At 40.5% G+C, this 21982-nt stretch overlaps 1 protein-coding gene across 10 annotated transcripts in view; it reads left to right on the top strand.

Moving 5' to 3' along the window:
* The window catches only part of DLG2 (discs large MAGUK scaffold protein 2), a 2237713-nt gene that overhangs the window by 2137658 nt on the left and 78073 nt on the right, over positions 1-21982 (top strand). For all 10 annotated transcript variants that reach the window (XM_023209277.2, XM_023209278.2, XM_023209276.1 and 7 more), the window contains one exon: positions 16906-17082. In XM_023209277.2, the coding sequence (XP_023065045.1) occupies positions 16906-17082 (177 nt within the window). The remainder of the gene's footprint in view (positions 1-16905; positions 17083-21982) is intronic.

Genomic DNA, 21982 nt, shown 5'->3' with positions numbered 1-21982 from the left:
CCTGCAGATGAATCAACTGAAATATAGCCTGCTAAGCACAAGAATAAGAGCACATACAAGGTTGCAATGTGGCACAGAGAGTGGAAGAAATAGCCCTATCTAGATAGATTCAGGAAGGATTCCCAGAGAAAGTCATGGTTTTCAAAGAATGAAAGTTGCAGAATTCTTTTATAATAATCAATACTTCTACTTTCATAACAATGATAGAAAAAAATCTTGGCCAAGAATTTGATTTGCACTGTATTAATTGTGGTCATGTGTGTCTGAAAGAAGAAAAGCTGTTCAGTGGTCCATCTCACGTGCATGTTTCCAATGAGACTTAGGAAGCGGGAGAGGCTGAAGGAAGGAAGCTGAGGCCTCAAGAATATGAGATTACTATTATTACAGAGGAGGCTTCCATTAAGAAAATGGCTGAAAGATAAGGCTGCTCAGTAGGGAGGAGTGGGCAGGTGTGCTACCACCCCTCTGCTAGTAAATCATGATGAATCGTCTCTCCATTCACCAACTTCTTTATGAGCACCTGGTGAGACTTCCTAGGAGCGCTACAATCCCAGAGCAGCACCCTATGCTAATTCATAACACAGCACATATCAGACTCAACTGTAACTGTATTTACAGCCTTTGCACTGGTTGTTCCGTCCTAGAGCACTCTTCCCTCAGATGCCTGCATATCTAACTCCCTCACTTCCTTCAAGCCTTGCCTCAAATATCTCTTTTTCAGCAAGTCCTACCTAAAAAAACACCCCATTTAAACATGCAGCCTTCACTGCCACCATAGTCCTACTCCATCTCAGAATCCTGATCCCCCTTACCATGCTCTATTTTTAACTTTTTCCGTAGCAACAATCAACTCCTAACCTATCATACTATTTGCCTATTTATTATGTTTATTGTTTTTTGCCCATCTCCTCTTACTAGAATATAAAATCCATGAAGGCAGGAATTTTTATCTGTTTTTATTCACTAATAGATCCCAAGCTCCTAGAACCATCATTGACACATAGTAAATGCTTAAAAGTATTTGCTGAATGAAAATGAGTGAGTGGCCAAATCAATATACCTTCTTACCTATATTCCCAACCAAACATCAAGCTGTGCAATTGTAGGAAGAAAGCCTTTGCTGAGTCCCAACAAACAATAGAGTGCCTGGCACATAGTAGATACTATGAAAATAATGTCACATTTAATATTTAAATGAATATTATCTCATTTCCATATGTGGGAGTTTGATTACATTCTGAACTCAATGCTTTTGCCTGGGTGAGTAAGGAACCATATGTCCTCTCTATCTCTAGTCAACAGGTGATATTGGGAAACTTTATCGGCATATGAGATTTAGAAGGGTGAGTTGCCTAATATCGGGTCTTTTCCTGCTATCATACAGCCTATAGTTTCCATCCAGTTTTCAGAAAAATCATAGGCAAAATAACAAACTCAGTATTGGGGAAGGCAAAGTGATTGCCCAACTTTCTGATATTGTGGTGTGTAAATTTCATTACTTATCCTGATAAGCTACTATGATGGTACTAAGGATTTGGAGGAGTCATTTCAGATGCTCTTGAATGTCTTTCTCCCATTTTTCATATACTCATGAGTAAAATGAGCTTTATCCAGCACCTCCGCTGAGCTAAGGACCATACTAGCTTTATCATTTGTCAGTCCATAAACACTTAAAAGAGTGCTACTGGTTAGCAGAGGTAGACTTAATTTGTTTATACTCCAGTGAGTAACACTAGAACCAGGGTATAGAATTTGTAGGGGAAAAAAATAGATTTTTTAGACTCAATTAACAAATATTGAGTACCTACTGGATTCTAAAAGCTCTCATGTGTAATTCTCATAAGGACCCTGTTGGACAGGGATTCTTGCCCCTCATTTTGCATATACGGAAGCCCAGATACAAAGATATGAAGTAATTTGCTGAAACTCATACTGCAGCTTAAAATAGCAAGCTAATATTTGAATCCAGGACTATCTGAGTTTCCCATCTCATGATCTTTACATGAGTCATGCATATATAAACTTAAATGTTTTTATGATAATTGTGTATTAGCAATAATAAAATTCCATGCCAGGATATTTCTTCTTTTTCCCACCCCAAGTTTATTAACTAATAGCAGTAAGATATTGAAAGGTGAATATCAAAGCTTAAGCTTGATCTACGTTTTCAGCTCAAGTCAGAAATAAAAGACCGTAATCAGGGCTGTGTCAGTCTCTCTGAAATATCTCAGTTAACGTATCTCAATTGCCTAATACACAGACCCAGAACATAAGAGCTCTTGAAAGTGTCATAAAACCTGGGCTGTTCATCCAAGCCATCTTCCTCTTACCCACATTTCATTTTTTGAGTAGCCAGCTGATGGCATTTGGGGGAAAGGAAAATGGTTTTAAAATGATTAATCTTTGCAGCCTCACCCAACCCTGAAACCTGAAATGCCATTCACTGTGGTCCAGTGAGTTCTGGCTCTGCACAAGTTCAGATTTGCCTCTGTTTCCCTCAGATAAGAGACTTATCAGTCAACACTGGAGGGCCAACCAATCTGATAGACTGCCAGGACAGCCTGAAAGAGAAGGTGGGCTCAAGTGGGCCCCGTCCTGGGAGACTCTGATGATGAGTTGTCCAAAGTGATCGACATGCAAGCCTCCGGACATGAGAAATCTGCTCATACCATGTCTCTTGGGGAATCGGGAGCACTGAGGACTTAAGAGAGAGAAAGAGACAGTTGTTGCCCCTGGAAGTCATGCTTCTTCCTTGATTATAATCAAAAAGCTATAGCTGCAGGGAGGCCCAAGCTGTAAGGACCTCTGGTTGGTGTCTAATTAGTTCTAACTACAGTCATGACAGTGATTGCCTGATTTTTTAGGAACAATAGAAATGGACATTTCCCAACACCCTCAAAACATAGAAGCAGTCTGTTGTAATAAGAAGAGTATCTTTAAAGAATACAAATCTGCTTTACAAGGTCAATTAAATGGTATAACCCATGTGATACAATCCATGAAACATAATAAATCTTCCCTTTGACAGAATGAGAATAATGCCTACATTTTGGAAGCTATCTTTTGGGTCACAGTTGAATACATCCTAGAGAAATGCAGTTGGTCTATTAATTATTATAGAAGCTGAAGCCCATAGAGGTTAAGTACCTTACTCACATAGCGAATTATGTTGAAGCCGGGACTAGAAATCTGTACTCCTCACTCCATCTAAGCTTCCTTTTACTTCCAGGGTGCCTCCTCTGTTATCAAAACACATATTCACTAAATGCATGAGTGGGCGAATGATTGTTTTTAAGAAGATAATACAAATAGAAAAATGTTATTTTTATAAAATAAGAGCAACTAAAGTTTAGATCTCTCTGCTCCCAGCATCTTTTCCCATACCCCTCTAGTGAGAAAATGTTTTGAAGAAGTTTACTACATACGCATTTTTATGTCACATTTGAAAAATCACCATCCATATTTCATCCCCCTTCCAGTACTTGTGGGACACTTGCTCATCTTTAGAGTAGAGAAGAGGTGAAATAAAGGAACTTCTGTTTTGCCAGTTATTATGTGAAATGCTCTTCCTATATCATCTCATTGAATTTCTGCAAATATGTGAGATGTAGGAATGATAAACCTCATTTTATAGATAAAACTGAAGTTCAGATTACTCCACTTATTTTCTGAATGACAATCAGCTAGAAAGAGTGGACTGACTTAACCGTGTGTTTCTTCACTCCAACATCTATGCTTCTTGCACTGTTCATATGTGCTTGACAATGTGAAAATGGCTCTTATGTGTCCAAGCCAGGCACAGTGGGATGGAGCAGAGAGCAGACTTTATTTTCTGTTGCTATTGTTCTTTCTCTTGCTGCATAGAAAGGGGAGGACCAGGTCTCCTCTAATCAAGCAGAGGCCTCAACTTCAAGAAATGAAGGAAATTGAGTCAAAGCACTCTGTTCCTTTGGTCTTAATGTTGTCAGAGAAACAAAGGCCTCCCTAGACCAAACAAGTTCACAGCACGAAAGGAGTAATTTGCTGATTCATTTGTTCATTTATAAATCCATCTGTGAAAATTCTGTGCTGAGGCTTGATCTGGGAGCCCCTGATGTTGTTTCTGGTGTAGTAAAGGAGATGAGACATATTTCCACTCAAGACTAGAAGTTGTAGGCTTTCCAGAGAGGTAAAAGAGCAGAGTGATTTGCAATTTTAAAGAAGGAAAGTGCTGCTTCTTCTGTATCTCAGCCTCTTTATCCTAAAATCAGGAAAACTATATTGATCACATAAGGTTTTTGTGAGAATTAGAATTAAAACCTTAAGTTCTCAAGTTCTTTATCTACAAAGTAAAAATAATCATACCTATATCTCAAACTATTTACAGGGATTCAATGAGATGGAATTACATAAATGCACTTTGCACACAACCTGGCCAATAACAGGCACTCAGTGGGTTGTTGTTGTTGCTGAGTAATTGTTTTATTCCAAAGAATCTTTGACAGAATCCTCAAACTGGTGGCCCTTCTCTTTTACCTGTCCTCTATTAAAGCTGCATGTTGTTTCTTGTCCTCTGTTTTAGTTTTACATTACTGCTATGACAAATTTGCTTCCTCCATTTTCAAATCTTAGCAGTGGCACTCAAGTCCTTTTCATGTTCCATCTCTATTCTGCCTTTCTCTTCTAGTTTTAAGGACTCATGTGATTAGATTGGGCCCACCCACATAATCTAGGATAATCTCCCCATCTCAAGACCCTTGACCTTAATCACATCCACAAATGGCCTTTGCCACATAAGGCTCTAGAGATTAAGGCTCTAGAGATTAATGTTCTCTTTGGAGAACCATTATTCTTCCTACCACACTCTGCCCTCTGACCCCCAAAGATTCATCTTTTCACATAACTACAGAGTGTAATTCTACTAAGCTTCCCTTAGTATAACCAGGTATAACCAGGATCCCTTTCCTACAGTTTCCAATAACATGCTTCTCATTTCCATTTGAGCTATCACCCTCAGCATTCTCTAAGTCCAGATTTCTCTAAGAAGTTTTTAAAGCTTCACTGGAAATATCCTTAAAGTCTGTATTTCTGCAAATCTCTTTTTAGAATCAATCTAGGATTTTTCCTATCATGTTCCTCAACATTCTTCTAGCCTCTGCCCACTTCCCAATTCAAAAGCCATTTCTACACTTTTAGGTATTTGTTACATATACTTCTGGTACCGAAGTTGGTATTAGTTTTCTATTGCTGCCGTAACAAATTATCACAGACCTAATGACTTAAAACAACACAAATTTATTGTCTTACAGTTCTGTATGATCTGGTACAGATCTCACCAGAATAAAATAAAGCTTTCAGCAGTCTGTAGCCCTTCTGGATGCTCAATAGGAGAATCATTTCCTGCTCATTCAGGTCATCGTATGGTTGTAGGACTAAGGTGCCTGCTTCTTTTTTTTTTTTTTTTTTTTTGAGAGGGAGTCTCGCTCTGTCGCCCAGGCTGGAGTGCAGTGGCTTGATCTCAGCTCACTGCAAGCTCCGCCTCCCGGGTTTATGCCATTCTCCTGCCTCAGCCTCCCATGTAGCTGGGACTGCAGGCGCCCGCCACCACGCCTGGCTAGTTTTTGTATTTTTTAGTAGAGACGGGGTTTCACCATGTTAGCCATGATGGTGTTGATCTCCTGACCTCGGTATCCACCCATCTCGGCCTCCCAAAGTGCTGGGATTACAGGCTTGAGCCACCGTGCCTGGCCTTTGTTTTTTTTTTTTTAATTGTACTTTAAGTTCTAGGGTACATGGGCACAAGGTGCTGGTTTGTTACATATGTATACATGTGCCATGTTGGTGTGCTGCACCCATTAACTCATCAGTTACATTAGGTATATCTCCTAATGCCATCCCTCCCTTACCCCCTCTCCCCACCTCACAACAGGCCCCAGGGTGTGATATTCTCCTTCCTGTGTCCAAGTGTTCTCATTGTTCAATTCTCACCTATGAGTGAGAACATGCAGTATTTGGTTTTCTTTTCTGGCCATAGTTTGCTGAGAATGATGGTTTCCAACTGCATCCATGTCCCTACAAAGGACTCATCCTTTTTTATGGCTGTATAGTATTCCGTAGCGTATATGTACCACATTTTCTTAATCCAGTCTATCATTGATGAACATTTGGGCGGTTCTAAGTCTTTGCTATTGTGAATAGTGCCACAATAAACATACGTGTGCATGTGTCTTTACAGCAGCATGATTTATAATCCTTTGGGTATATACCTAGTAATGGGATGGCTGACTCAAATAGTATTTCTAGTTCTAGATCCTTCAGGAATCACCACACTGTCTTCCATAATGGTTGAACTAGTTTACAGTCCCACCAACGCTGTAAAAGTGTTGGCAGTTCTGGCTAGGGCAATCAGGCAAGTGAAAGAAATCAAGGGTATTTAGTTAGGAAAGAAGAAGTCAAGTTGTCCCTGTTTGCAGATGACATGATTGTATATTTAGAAAACCCCGTTGTCTCAGCCCAAAATCTCCTTAAGCTGATAAGCAACTTCAGCATAGTCTCAGGATACAAAATTAATGTGCAAAAATCACAAGCATTCTTATACACCAGTAACAGACAAACAGAGAGCCAAATCATGAATGAACTTCCATTCACAATTGCTTCAAAGAGAATAAAATACCTAGGAATCCAACTTACAAGGGATGTAAAGGACCTCTTCAAGGAGAACTACAAACCACTGCTCAGTGAAATGAAAGAGGACACAAACAAATGGAAGAACATACCATGCTCATGGATAGGAAGAATCAATATCATGAAAATGGCCATACTGCCCAAGGTTATTTATAGATTCAATGCCATCCCCATCAAGTTACCTATGAGTTTCTTCACAGAATTGGAAAAAACTGCTTTAAAGTTCATATGGAACCAAAAAAGAGACCACGTTGCCAATACAATCCTAAGTCAAAAGAACAAAGCTGGAGGCATCACGCTACCTGACTTCAAACTATAGTACAAGGCTACAGTAACCAAAACAGCATGGTACTGGTACCAAAACAGAGATATAGACCAATGGAACAGAACAGAGTCCTCAGAAATAATACCACACATCTACAGACATCTGATCTTTGACAAACCTGAGAGAAACAAGAAATGGGGAAAGGATTCCCTGTTTAATAAATGGGGCTGGGAAAATTGGCTAGCCATAAGTAGAAAGCTGAAACTGGATCCTTTCCTTACTCCTTATATGAAAATTAATTCAAGATGGATTAGAGACTTAAATGTTAGACCTAATACCATAAAAACCCTAGAAGAAAACCTAGGTAATACCATTCAGGACATAGGCATGGGCAAGGACTTCATGTCTAAAACACCAAAAGCAACAGCAGCAAATGCCAAAATTGACAAATGAGATCTAATTAAACTAAAGAGCTTCTGCACAGCAAAAGAAACTACCATCAGAGTGAACAGGCAACCTACAGAATGGGAGAAAATGTTTGCAATCTACTCATCAAACAAAGGGCTAATATCCAGAACCTACAAAGAACTCAAACAAATTTACAAGAAAAAAACAAACAACCCCATCAAAAAGTGGGCAAAGGATATGAACAGACATTTCTCAAAAGAAGACATTCATACAGCCAACAGACACATGAAAAAATGCTCATCATGACTCGCCATCAGAGAAATGCAAGTCAAAACCACAATGAGATACCATCTCACACCAGTTAGAATGGCAATCATTAAAAAGTCAGGAAACAACAGGTGCTAGAGAGGATGTGGAGAAATAGGAACACTTTTACACTGTTGGTGGGATTGTAAACAGTTCGACCATTATGGAAAACAGTATGGCGATTCCTCAAGGATCTAGAACTAGATGTACCATATGACCCAGCCATTCCATTACTGGGTATATACCCAAAGGATCATAAATCATGCTGCTATAAAGACACATGCACATGTATGTTTATTGTGGCACTATTCACAATAGCAAAGACTTGGAATCAACCCAAATGTCCATCAGTGACAGACTGGATTAAGAAAATGTGGCACATATACACCATGGAATACTATGCAGCCATAAAAAGGGATGAGTTTGTGTCCTTTGTAGGGACATGGATGCAGCTGGAAACCATCATTCTCAGCAAACTATCACAAGAACAGAAAACCAAACACTGCATGTTCTCATTTATGGGTGGGAACTGAACAATGAGATCACTTGGACTCGGGAAGGGGAACATCACACACCGGGGCCTATCATGGGGAGGGGGGAGGGGGGAGGGATTGCTTTGGAAGTTATACCTGATGTAAATGACGAGTTGATGAGTGCTGACGAGTTGATGGGTGCAGCACACCAACATGGCACAAGTATACATATGTAACAAACCTGCACATTATGCACATGTACCCTAGAACTTAAAGTATAATAATAATAATAATAAAAAGTGTGATGTGGTGCTGAGAAGAATGTATATTCTGTTGATTTGGGGTGTAGATTTCTGTAGATGTCTATTAGGTCCGCTTGGTGCAAAGCTGAGTTCAATTCCTGGGTATCATTGTTAACTTTCTGTCTCATTGATCTGTCTAATGTTGACAGTGGGATGTTAAAGTTTCCCATTATTATTGTGTGGGAGTCTAAGTCTCTTTGTAAGTCTCTAAGGACTTGCTTTATGAATGTGGGTGCTCCTGTATTGGGTGCGTATCTCTTTAGGATAGTTAGCTCTTCTTGTTGAATTGATCCTTTTACCATGATGTAATGGCCTCTTTGTCTCTTTTGATCTTTGTTGGTTTAAAGTCTGTTTTATCAGAGACTAAGATTTGCAACCCCTGCCTTTTTTTGTTTTCCATTTGCTTGGTAGATCTCCCTCCATCCCTTTATTTTGAGCCTGTGTGTCTCTACACATGAGATGGGTCTCCTGAATACAGCACACTGATGGGTCTTGATTCTTTATCCAATTTGCCAGTCTGTGTCTTTTAATTAGAGCATTTAGCCCATTTACATTTATGGTTTACATTGTTATGTGTGAATTTGATCCTGTCATTATGACGTTAGCTGATTTTTTTGCTTGTTAGTTGATGCAGTTTCTTCCTAGCATCAATGGTCTTTACATTTTGGCATGTTTGTGCAGTGGCTGGTACCAGTTGTTCCTTTCTGTGTTTAGTGCTTCCTTCAGGAGCTCTGGTTGGGCAGGCCTGGTTGTGACAAAATCTCTCAACATGTGCTTGTCTGTAAAGAATTTTATTTCTCCTTCACTTATGAAACTTAGTTTGGCTGGATATGAAATTCTGGGTTTAAAATTCTTTTCTTTTAGAATGTGGAATATTGGCCCCCAGTCTCTTCTGGCTTGTAGAGTTTCTGCCGAGAGATCTGCTGTTAGTCTGATGGACTTCCCTTTGTGGATAACCAGACCTTTCTCTCTGGCTGCCCTTAAGAATTTTTCCCTCATTTCAACTTTGGTGAATCTGATAATTATGTGTCTTGGAGTTGTTCTTCTCGAGGAATATCTTTGTGGCATTCTCTGTATGTCCTGAATTTGAATGTTGGCCTGCCTTGCTAGGTTGGGGAAGTTCTCCTGGATAATATCCTGCAGAGTGTTTTCTACCTTGGTTCCATTCTCTCCGTCACTTTCAGGTACACCAATCAGACATAGATTTGGTCTTTTCTCCTAGTCCCATATTTCTTGGAGGCTTTTTTTGTTTCTTTTTACTCTTTTTTCTCAAAACTTCTCTTCTCACTTCATTTCATTCATTTGATTTTTAATCACTGATACCCTTTCTTCCAGGTGATCGAATTGGTTATTGAAGCTTGTGCATTTGTCTCATAGTTCTTGTACCATGGTTTTCAACTCTATCAGGTCATTTAAGGACTTGTCTGTATTGGTTATTCTAGTTAGCCATTCGTCTAATCACTTTTCAAGGTTTTTATCTTCTTTTGCGATGGGTTCGAACTTCCTTCTTTAGCTCGGAGAGGTTTGATCGTGTGAAGCCTTCTTCTCTCAACTTGTCAAAGTCATTCTCCATCCAGCTTTGTTCTGTTGCTGGCAAGGAGCTGCGTTCCTTTGGAGGGGGAGAGACACTCTGATTTTTAGAATTTTCAGCTTTTCTGTTCTGTTTTTTCCCCATCTTTGTAGTTTTATCTACCTTTGGTATTTGATGATTGTGACCTACAGATGGGGTTTTGATGTGAATGTTCTTTTTGTTGATGTTGATGCTTTTCCTTTCTGTTTGTTAGTTTTCCTTCTAACAGTCAGGACCCTCAGCTGCAGGTGCGTTGGAGTTTGCTAGCGGTCCACTGCAGGCCCTGTTTGCCTGGGTATCAGCAGCCGAGGCTGCAGAAGAGTGAATTTTACTGACAGCAAATGTTGCTGCCTGATCATTCCTCTGGAAGCTTCGTCTCAGAGGGGTGGCTGGCCGTGTGAAGTGTTAGTCTGCCCCTATTGGGAGGTGCCTCCCAGTTAGGCTACTCGGGGGTCAGGGACCCACTTGAGGAGGCAGTCTTTCTGTTCTCAGATATCAAACTCCGTGCTGGGAGAGCCACTACTCTCTTCAAAGCTGTCAGACAGGGACATTTAAATCTGCAGAGGTTTCTGTTGCCTTTTGTTTGGCTATGCCCTGTCCCCAGAGGTGGAGTCTACAGAGAGGCAAGCAAGCTTCCCTGAGCTGCGGTGGGCTCCACCCAGTTCAAGCTTCCTGGCCCACTTTGTGTACCTACTCAAGCCTCAGCAATGGCGGGTGCCCTCCCCCAGCTTCACTGCCGCCTTGTAGTTAGATCTCAGACTGCTGTGCTAGCAATGAGGGAGGCCCTGTGGGCATGAGACCCACTGAGTCAGGCGCGGGATATAATCTCCTGGTGTGCCCTTTGCTAAGACCCAGTGTTAGGAAATGCCCAGTGTTAGGGTGGGAGTGACCCAGTTTTCCAGGTGCTGTGTGTCACGGTTTCCCTTGGCTGGGAAAGGGAATTCCCTTCCCCCTTGCACTTCCTGGGTGAGGCAATGCCTCGCCCTGCTTCAGCTCTCGCTCAGTGGGCTGCACCCTCTGTCCTACACCCACTGTCTGACACGCCCCAGTGAGATGAATCCCGTACCTCAATTGGAAATGCAGAAATCACCTGTCTTCTGCTCACACTGGGAACTGTAGACTGGAGCTGTTCCTATTCGGCCATCTTGGAACCGCCTCTCATTGGTGCCTGTTTTCTTGATGGCTGTAACCTAATAACCATTTGCAGTTTATGAAGGCTACCATTTCCTTGGCTTGTGGTCCTCTTCCCCTAACTTTGAAGACGGCAGTGGTGGGTCAAGTCCTTCCCAAGTCACATCTCTCTGATCTACTCTTTTTGTCTTCCTCTTCCACTTCTAAAGATTCATGCAATTTGATTGGGTCCACCCAGATAATCCAGGACAATCTCCCCCTCTCAAGATCCTTAACCTTAATCACATCTCCAAGTCCCTTTTGCTGTATAAGATAAAATATTTATAAACTCTGAGAATTAAAGTGTGGCCTTTTGGGGAAAGTGAGTTAAGGATATTATTTCTCCTACCATATCCTTGTTAACTGTGAAACACATCAAATAATTTTTCCTATTCTTAGTGATACTGTCTCTCCATCCTCATCATTCACTGCTATCCTAGCTTTAAAGTGGTACAGCCAAAACTAAATTCCCTGGTATACATAGTAAACACCAATACTTTTAAGGTCCATGATTGTTAAATATTACCTCAATCTAAGCCCAAGTGGAGAGTGTGAGTGTTTTGAGCTGGAAAGAGTTGCTTGCAAAACAGCATAGAGGTTGGTATAGCAGGAAATTCATAGGTCTTAGAAGCAGACAGGATTTGAGTCCTGCCTCATCACTTGATAACCAGCATGACACTGAACATGTTGCTGAAATTAACCAAGTCTGTATTTCCTCTTCTATAATACAGGGCTAATATATGCATTGCAGGATAGCTGTGAGAACTGAATGTGTCCTCTATAAACTACTCATGCGTCTTTTTTGCAGGCTAGTCCATAGTATCACTATAAGTGTTATCATCAAATCATGAAATCCTTAGGTATAAGATCTAAGTACAACATTTCTTATCAGGAATTCCAAGAATTCTAAGATTAGGAACATGAGCTTTTGAGTGAGACACATCTATCTATATTTTAATCCTGGTTCTGCTACTTACTATCTTATTTTCATTTCACCTCTTTATATCACATTTTCTTTATGAGAACAAAAATGCTTACATGGCAGAATTGTTGTCAGAAATAATAAAGCAGAACTCATTTGTGTTGGGTATTTTACATGTATCATCCCATTGTCATATCTCCACAGCACCCTTTTGCGTTAGTGCCATTACTATCTGCATTTCCTAAATAAGAGAACTCCCATCTATGGTAAAGTGGTTATCTAAGAGGTTAGGTAACATGCCCAAATTATACAGCTAAGAATGGCAGAACTGGGACATAAACCCAGGTCTTCTCTGTCTTGGAAGCCTGGGATATAATCCATATGCTATGTTGTCTACCCAATAAATTGAGTGAGACAATGAATATAAAATGCTTACTGCGTTGTGCAACACCTGAAAAGCACTATTTTAGTAGGGTACCCAGGTATCTCACAGCCATATTGCACAGTCATGAGGATGAGCAGCTGCTTCACTCTTCCTTTACTAGACTTCCCCAGTTGGCAAGGGGCCACCACACGTTGAAATTCAGGAGGGGCAGGAGGGATAGGAGAGTTATTACATAATTCATGACCAATTCTACTTGTCTAATGGACTTGTTAAAAGCACCCTGGATGGAAAGTGTGAGTCTTAATGGCATTTTATAAAAGTTGCTGTGATGAATTAGCACATAAAGCAAATTAAAAACAGCTTATCGCTTGTTAAATTAGGTGATGGGGCACTGTAGCATTTTTCCCAGATGTGAGGATCCATTAATATCCAAAGGAGCCAGAAGCTGCTGAAATGTGTCAGCTGCTTGGTTTTAGGGACCTGCCAAGTCTGAATAAATGTAATCCTAGAGGGGCAGATTGTCCAAGATCAATAGAGCTCGTGGAAAGAGCCTGTTGCTGAGCTCCTTAGGAAGGACACCTGCATCTAACAGCAGGAGTGGGAAAGGTCCCCTTAAGGACTCTCGGGAATAGAAGACCACAGGCGAGTGAATGCCTGACCTAGTAGGAACCTCCAGGAATAGTCCCCACTCCCACTTCAAATGGGAATGCAGAGACGTGAGAGAAGAAGGGCTTTCGAAAGCCACCTGAAACATTTTCACACACCTGTATTGAGGATCTACTTTGGGTCCGGCACCCTACTAGGTCCTGAGGATACAGAGATATTTTACATGTCTTTATGCATAGTCCAGAAAACAGCTTTTAAGTGGCACAATTGGCACACAGACCCCCTGATTCAAATTATAATATGTTTTTCAGAATAACAGTTATTTTAATACTATCTAACATTTATTGAGCCCTCACTAGTGCCAGGCTAGTGTTACAATACTTTGCATATATTATTTCATTTAATCCTCACCATAACTCTTTTGAGACAGATGGTGTTATTATTTATGCCAGTTTTACAGTTAAGAAAAGCTGAGGCCCAGAGGGGTTAAGTAACTTGCCTAAGATCACATAGTTAAAAAATTGCAAACCTTGGCAGTCTGGCTCCAGAGCTTGCCTTCTTGGCTACTACTTGTCAGCCTTTCTGATGGTTTCTCTACCTCAAGTTCCCATAGTTTACATCCAGAAGGAGCCTAGAGTCAGGCCAGCAGTTCAAGGACTTTGGGGATAAGAAATACTTGGACAAGGACTGAGCAGTAAGGCAGTTTCAGGAATTTAGGGAAGAAGTGGTTATCAGCCCTGAAGGGAAGATTAAAAGTCTTTGGCACTGCTAGACTGTGAGCGTGGCCAGAGGGCAACAAGTGGGGAAATTGAGCCATGTAATAAAATGGCCAAGAAAACAGAATTTGGAGTCAGATACACCTCATTTTGTATTCAACCTCCACCACATGTGTTTGTGTGACCTGGGCCAGGCTCCTTAACTTCCTGAGCCTCCTCCCTTCATCTATAAACTGGGGATACTAATTTTTACCTTTAGGGTTGCTGTGACATCAAATAAGACAATGACTACAAAGTTCCAGACCACCTAATAAGGGCATAAGTAGTAGTAGCCATCATAGTTATCATCTTCAACACCTTATCATCACCACCTCCCAGGTTGAATGAGGCGGCAAGGTGAAGAGCACTGAACTAGACTTGGATCTGAAGACCCAAGATCTGGTCCTAGGTTGCTGCCACTGAGCTGTATATTCTGGAGTTAGTCAGTGGGCCCCAGTAGATCTGTCCCTCATCTTTTAACAACAACAACAAAAAAGTTGGGACGATAGTACTATGTCTGTCATACCTTCTTCACAGCAACTGATTGAGTCACAACAAGGTAAGTTGTGTGAAAATGCTTTGCAATCTATAGAACATGTGTTGGGGTTCCCCAAGACAACTCTCAGGTTGATGACTCACTAGGATAGTTCACAGGACTCAGCATGATCATGCTCATGATTATGATTTATTACCGCCAAAAGATACCAAACAATGTTAGGTAAGGGAGCAGGAGCAGAGGACAAAGTCTGGAAAAAATTAGCTGCAAGTTTCCGAGAGTACTCTCTCAGTGGTGTCACACAGGAAGTGCCTAATTCTTCCAGCAACAAATTGCAACAACAGGTGCAAAATGTTGTCTACCAGGGAATCTTATTAGAGACTCAATGTCCAGGTTTACTGGGGGCTGGTCACGTAGGCAGCCTCTGCCTAGCACATACCATAATATCAGACTCCCAGAAAGAAAGCAGGTGTTCAGTATAAATGATATTGTTTGTACAAACAGTTTAGGCCCAGTAAGCCATTCTTATGGGAAAATGGTGGGAACTCTCCCAAAATCTAACTTCCCAGATGTCAGCCAAGGGCCACCCTTACAAGCAAGAACAGCATTCTCAGGTGTGCTACGTTAACTCCTTTTTGCACAGAGTAGAATCTAAAGAAAAGGTTTGTATTAGCATCTGCCCAGAAGGAAAAAGGGAGATAATAATAAAAACATCAGTTCATGCTTACTATTTGTCATTGTGTGCCAGGTCCATTTGTCCATACTTTATATGTATATTACCTTATGTAACATTTTACCTATACAGCAACTCAGTAATGGAGGTATTGTTATCATCATTGTCATCATTATCACTATGTTGTATATGAGGAAACTGAAGCCTAAAAGAGACTAAGTAACTTGCCCAGCTGACTAGCTGTAAGACTAAGACATAGTAGGAGCAGGACATGGACCCAGTAGTCCATATTCATAACCACACTGTACTACACTAGACTGCACATACTATAGGTTTAGTGCTGCATATGTGTTGTTTCATTAAGGATCACAGTAGTTCTAGGTGAGTGCTGTTATTAGACTAATTTTGCATCAAAAAACCTGTGGCTCAAGAATGTTAACTAATGTATGTCACATCACAGAATCAGAGAAGTGATAGCTTCAGGAGTGGGTGTTGGTCTTTCCGCAGCTCCCCGTTCCTGACTGGGGCTTTGTCTGAGCCTTTGGCAGGGGTGGTCAAGGTGCAAATGATTCATTCCGGGAGCTTGGACCAGGAAACCCTCTCCAAATTCCATCTTTGGGAGACAGTGTTAATGAAAGAAGGGACTATGTTGCAAGTAATTATACTTTTCCTGCTGTGTTTAAGAGCTCTAGATGCTGTCTTCAGCTCTTTCTTGTTGTCATGGCAGCAGATGTGACATTTCTTTGATGGGCAAAGAAAGAAGAAGAAAACCACACTTGGTCCTCAGTGTGGAAAAATCTAAAATAAAACAGATTTTTAGAAAAATCTGTTCCCCAGATCTTGCTAGTTTTGCATACGTAGTAGTTATACTCTAAGGAAATTCTTAGAATGAAATCAAAGGGGAATACACAGACAGGTAGTGAAATCTGCTTCTCTGGGAAAGTCATATGCTGTATGTGTGTGGTGGTGATTTTTGAAAATGGGATATACAGCAGGATGTGTACAATACAGGAGTGGTGGCAAATGTTCACCTTTTAAAGATGACACCTAGTTTCTAAGGTCTTGTTCATCATTTTGATTCTGATTCCACCTCCTTCATGCTGCCACTCATACATATTACAGTGCATTGGCCTTAACAAATGCTTAGCAAATGCTTTTTAGTGAGGGCAGCATGATACAGAAAGCAAGAATTGTAATTCAGAGATAAGTGCCATGATGAGGTAAGCTCAGCATTATATGGAAGCAGAAAGATTTGTTGTGCTGTTTATATGACTTTTATCTAGCCATACCCATACATATGCATACATTTTTTAATTTACTGCATTTTATGCATGTATTCAGGTGATTGCATTAACCTCTTCATCCAGTTGCAGTGGTGGTCCAATATTTCATTGAGTAAAGGGATCACCTACTCAATGGGTGGACATTTGTTACTGTTTTTTCCCATTACGAAAGGAACAGTTCTACAGGCTGATACATCTGAGATGATTTGTTTACAGTACAAAATGCTTCATTTAGAAGGATAGCCATATTTCTCTTTATTATTTTACCTTTTTAGTAATTTAAAAAATTTGATTGTAATACGAGGGGAAAAAATCTCAATTAGGTAGTAAACTGCCTTTCTCATCTTCTATTATCACCTTCTAACATCTGATGGTCTCCAAGAAAAGAAGCAGATCTCAGTTTTGAGGATCTATAGGCTGCCCCTGTAACCTCCAAGAAGAAGCAAGAGCTAACTTTAGTGTGTTGCCAAAACAGTGAGAGTGTGGACTGTGATCCAGGGAATCATCCCGGGAGTTGATACCACGTGATGATGGGTTCTCAGAGCAAGAGTGAACATTTGAAACCACAACTCCTAAATCTGTGCTGACAGAGATTCCTAACAGTGTCCTCTTTTGTCCTTTCCTCCAGAGCCATGTTTGACTACGACAAAAGCAAGGACAGTGGGCTTCCAAGTCAAGGACTTAGTTTTAAATATGGAGATATTCTCCACGTTATCAATGCCTCTGATGATGAGTGGTGGCAAGCCAGGAGAGTCATGCTGGAGGGAGACAGTGAGGAGATGGGGGTCATCCCCAGCAAACGGAGGTAAGAATGCCTTTTGTAGCAGAATATTTGCTTTCCAGCTATCCAGAGAGTGGAGATGAGGGAAGAAGAAGGTGGGAGAAACTGTTCACAAAATTAAATTTATTTAAATGGGATAGTCAATCTGCAGGAAAATTGTCAGTGGTGACAGGTGACATGAATTAAAAATCCTCTTTCTCCTATATTAGGGTTTTACCAAAATTGGTGACTGTGACAAGAAATAAAGGAAGAAAGAGAATCGGCTTACACTGTGTTCCTAAAACTTTTACCTGCATGTGCATGTGCAAACTTGTGCCTATCAGCTTATGTGCTGACTTACAAATTCAGCCCATTTATTTCCAGAGTTTCAACATTTACCAATGAATTTTATAGAAAGGTCAAGTTGAAGGCAAATGAAGTAGGCAGTTTACTAGGCTAAGGTCCTGGCTATGTAATATCTCCAAATATTGGTGGAAAAAAATGGAAAACCTTCATCTCAAATTCAGATGCTTGGGATATGAGCTGTCAAACATCTGGTGAAGTCTAAGTACTGATTGGGTTTACAATTTTTTTTTCTTTTTTTTTTTTTTACTGTTTTCTTTACTCTTGTTCCCCACCTCACAACTTCCAATAGCTACCCAGATATTTAGTTCTGTGTAAGTGTTTCCTAAATCAAGAGTATCATGCTTTCTCTTCCAAGCGTTTCTTCAGCTCAGCTTTTGAAAAGCAGAAATGTGCTTCAGAACAGCCAACTCCTTAATCTGTCCCAGCGGATCCATCATCAGACAGGAACTTTCCTTCTCACAAATGTCCCTTTGGCACCAAGATGTCCAAGAAACAGAAATTGGCTCTATCCCAGAGACTAGATATAGTACAAAATCAGTCAGGAATGATGCTTAATAAAAGCAGGCACTAACTTTTCTCAAGCTGCAGATTTCTCAAAGGGCTTTGATCCTCATCTCCAAACACCCAAAATGCCTCTGTAAAATATTCCCAGTGAAGCTGGGTCTTTAAGTGCTACTACACATCAAGTGATTGGGCTAGTACAAACCACAGTGGGAAGATGGGACTTAAACCTCAGAATAACTCTGTGGGATATTTGTGCTCCCAAGACAGCTGATATTCTTTTCTCTCTGCCTGTGGTCATACAGCCTGGAGAAGAATGGGACATGGAAAAATAGGGCTCAGTGGTCCTCAGCTGTTCTCTTACCTTTAGCCAGGAGGAGTCACAGTGAAGGAGCTGAAATTCCAGGGAGCCTCTCCCTCCCCTATGCCGGTGCCTATAGCTCTCCCACCAGCAGAATTCTCTGGGTTTCTTTAAGCCTCTTGGATCCTGGATAATTGCTTGACATTGCTTTGCCAGGGCATTCTGACTGTAGAATGGCTGTGTGTGTTTTCCGAAAGGTTATATGTTTAAACATTGACTCAGCACTGGCTTGTTTATATTCTAGGTCTCTCCATTTCCATTTACTGCACATAAAAGAAAGTCAAGACAAAGTGCCTTTTGGTTTGCTTTGATTTAATTATTTTGAGCTGTCTGAAGAGCTGTTCTCTAGAAGAAGGAGCCATCTTGTTGAATTATGGCCCCAAAGATAGTAATGGGGTGGATGAAGGAAAGCTATGTGGGAATAGATGTCAACTCGTTTTAAAGAAATCCTTTCATTAGTTGGAGCTGCCTAAAGATGGCATGGACTGTCTGGGAGGATAGAAAAGGAATTCAAACTTTGGATACAGGAGTTGAACTATATAATTTTCTGGTTCTTTCCAGCCCTGAGGTTCTATGATTCTAACCAATCTTATCAAGTCATTTGTTTGTTCAATTAGTGCATCATTTTTCTCCAGAAGAACATTCTCAATGCTATTCCTCCTGAAATAATTTTCCACCTGCTGGTAATCATTCTTGAATTAGCTATTTCTCTCTTATTTTGGAAGAGAACCATCTTAACAACCAGAGTATAGCTGACCTGGAAAATAAGTTTAATTAGTGACTGCAATGTTGATGTTTATCTACATTCTACTTTTTATGAAGGGTATAGTAGCTCCACCTCATATATATAATATATATTATATAATATATATTTATATAATTTATAGCTGTAAATAAATTTCTGCCAAATTTTCTTTTTAGGATTTTAATTATTTTCAAAATAGTTACTTTTATTGCTTTAAGTATTTGTAAAAGTAATACCTTTTATTGTAGAAAGGTGGGAACATCTAGAAAAACATAAAGAAAATAAAAATCACTTATAATTCTACCCCACAAAGAGTACTCATGTACTTATTGTAATGCAATTTAAAACCTACATTTATTAGGTTGATGTTATTTTTCAATCATTAATTTCTTTCTAGCCTGTTTCCTGAGTATAATTTACCTAGTAGCACTCATCTGGAAATTTTTTAAATCTCATAATGGATAATATCAGTGTTTGACTTTATGCCATTTACAAAAGTGTTTCTCTATTGATAATGTCATTTAATAATCCCAAATGAAGACATGAGATGAAAAGTATGAATATTATCACCTTCCCCCTCCTTTTTTCTGAAGATAGTGAATAAATTTTACTTAACAAAACATTCCTATTGCACACTAGACACTGTTGTAAGCCCTTTACAATTATTAATTTATTTAAACCTCATTAGAACCCTATGAGTAAGTTGCTATTATTATCCTTATTTTACAAATGAGGAGATTGAGGCACAGAGAGGTTCATTAATGTGCCTGAAATTGCCCATGTAGTAAGTGGTAGAACTGGAATTTGAATCCAGGCTACAGAATTGTACTTAAGACATATGCAATCTTGCCCCTCAAAGGTACAAAAATAGGAGCTGGCAAAATTCAATTCAGCAAGCATTGCTTGGGCAGCATCTGAGTGCCACGTACTGGAGCCCATCACTTGTGGCTCCACTGCCTGGAACCCATCACTTGTGGGACCAACATGTAACTGTGGCACATCTACTATGTGATTAGGGCAACGTGAGCTATCTTGTAAAGGCCAGGAAAGTGAAACGGCAGCAGAGAGTGAATTCCATCTGATAACAGCACTGATTATGTATTGCACCAGTTGTTTTCGAATATGTGATTTCAACTTAATCTTCACGAAAACCTCATAAGGAAACTGAGGATCAGAGAAGTCAAGTAACTTACTCAAAAATACACAGCCAGCCACTGACCAAACACCAGTCTCTTTGATAACAAAGCCAGATGGCTTTACACTACACCAGGATCACTACCCTAGGAGCATATGCCAAGTAAGGAAATAGAAAGTCAGGCAATTTAAGTAGCCTGCCAAAATTACAGTGGCAGCAGGGGGCTAAGCCTGGATTCAAACACATGCCTTTCTGATGTCTCTATGAGCAATTGCAAAGGTTTGGGGCTCTTCTTGGCCCTTCAGCTCTCAAGTCTGGTGGCCCACATTTCAGGGTCTCTTAAGAGGGAAAATTGGAAGTCCATATCTTGCTCCCACCTGGCATAAAGGGACTGACTTTGGCAGCGAGCACCTGAAATAGGGTACCTGTATTACTTCCTTTTTACAGGTAAGGAAATTGGGACCAGTAATGAGAAGTGACGTCATGGGCAGCATTATCATAATCATCTTAGTAGCAGCCTATTGTATAGTGAGTTCTTACTATAGATCAGACATGTTGCTAAACAATTTTCTTATATTATCTCATTTAGCATTCGTTATAAATTTTTGAAGTCTGCGCTACTATTCTAATTGTATCAACACAAAATCTGAAATCCTAAGAGGTTGGGGACCACCCTAAGTTATAGACCTGGTAAGTGGAAGAGGCAGAATTCAAACCCAGACTTGTGTGACTTTAAAATCTGGACTCTTAGCATAGAATCACTTTTCTGAGATTACATAGTGTGTAAGAGGTGAAGCTGGATTTTGTTCCATGGTCTTTCTCCTGTTTTTTTTTTGAGACGGAGTACAATACAAGCCCAGCTCACTGCAACCTCCACCTCCTGGGTTCAAGCTATTCTTCTGCCTCATCCTCCTGAGTAGCTGGGATTACAGGCACCCGCCACCATACCCGGCTAATTTTTGTACTTTTAGGAGAGACAAGATTTCCCCATATTGACCAGGCTGGTCTCAAACTCTTTACCTCTGGTGATCCACCCACCTCAGCCTCCCAAAATGCTGGAATTACAGGCATAAGCCACTGCTCCCAGCTGTCCCATGGTCTCTTAAGCCAAGTGTCTATTCATTGTTCCCCAGTGATGGGTCACTTGGGCTCTCAGATGGCAGCTTATGGCTGGCATTACATAAGAGTTTACTCACCTAGCCTTCCCAGCAAGCCTGTGGACACTAATGTGAGTGACATTCTAATTCTCCCCCCAACAGGGCCTGTGGAGCACAGGGAAAGGAACTCCCAGGGACAAATGATGTTCCCACTGTCCAGTGCTCCAAGCCTGACCCAATTATGGGTTTGGCCAGAACCTAAAAATACCAGATGGGAGAGAGGGAGAGAAGTTGGGCTTATTAAAGCATGGCCATTTGGTGCTCTCTGGAGATATGAAATGTCAGAATCGATTGCTCAGATTTTGCCATTCCATTTATGTTTTTGGTATTTTGGTCAGTGATGAGACTTGGACAGGGAGGATTATTTCTGCTCAAACAATCTAATTAATTGCTTGAGTCTAAGTGTGAGTGGGGAAGTAAGGCAGTTGTCCTCATTGAGATTTGATCTGTCTCTTCAGGTGGTCCGCAATTTCTTTAGGTGAAAGCCTTTGGACCTTAATAGTTATTAGCCAAAGAAGTCTTACTCAGTAAAACAATAAGAGAAAATGATGCTAAATTTTACCTAGATTCTTACCAAGAAAGTAAGTTGTGAAATGGCAAATCACTTTTTATGGGAAAAACTGGTTGTTCAGCAATTCACTTAAACTCCCTGGCCTAATAGGTTTCACAATTAGGTAAAG

Source organism: Piliocolobus tephrosceles, chromosome 13 (assembly GCF_002776525.5).
Source record: "Piliocolobus tephrosceles isolate RC106 chromosome 13, ASM277652v3, whole genome shotgun sequence".
In the NCBI taxonomy this organism is placed as follows: domain Eukaryota; kingdom Metazoa; phylum Chordata; class Mammalia; order Primates; family Cercopithecidae; genus Piliocolobus; species Piliocolobus tephrosceles.
The sequence above is the reverse complement of the archived record's forward strand: the minus strand, read 5'-3'. Positions and strand labels throughout refer to the sequence as shown.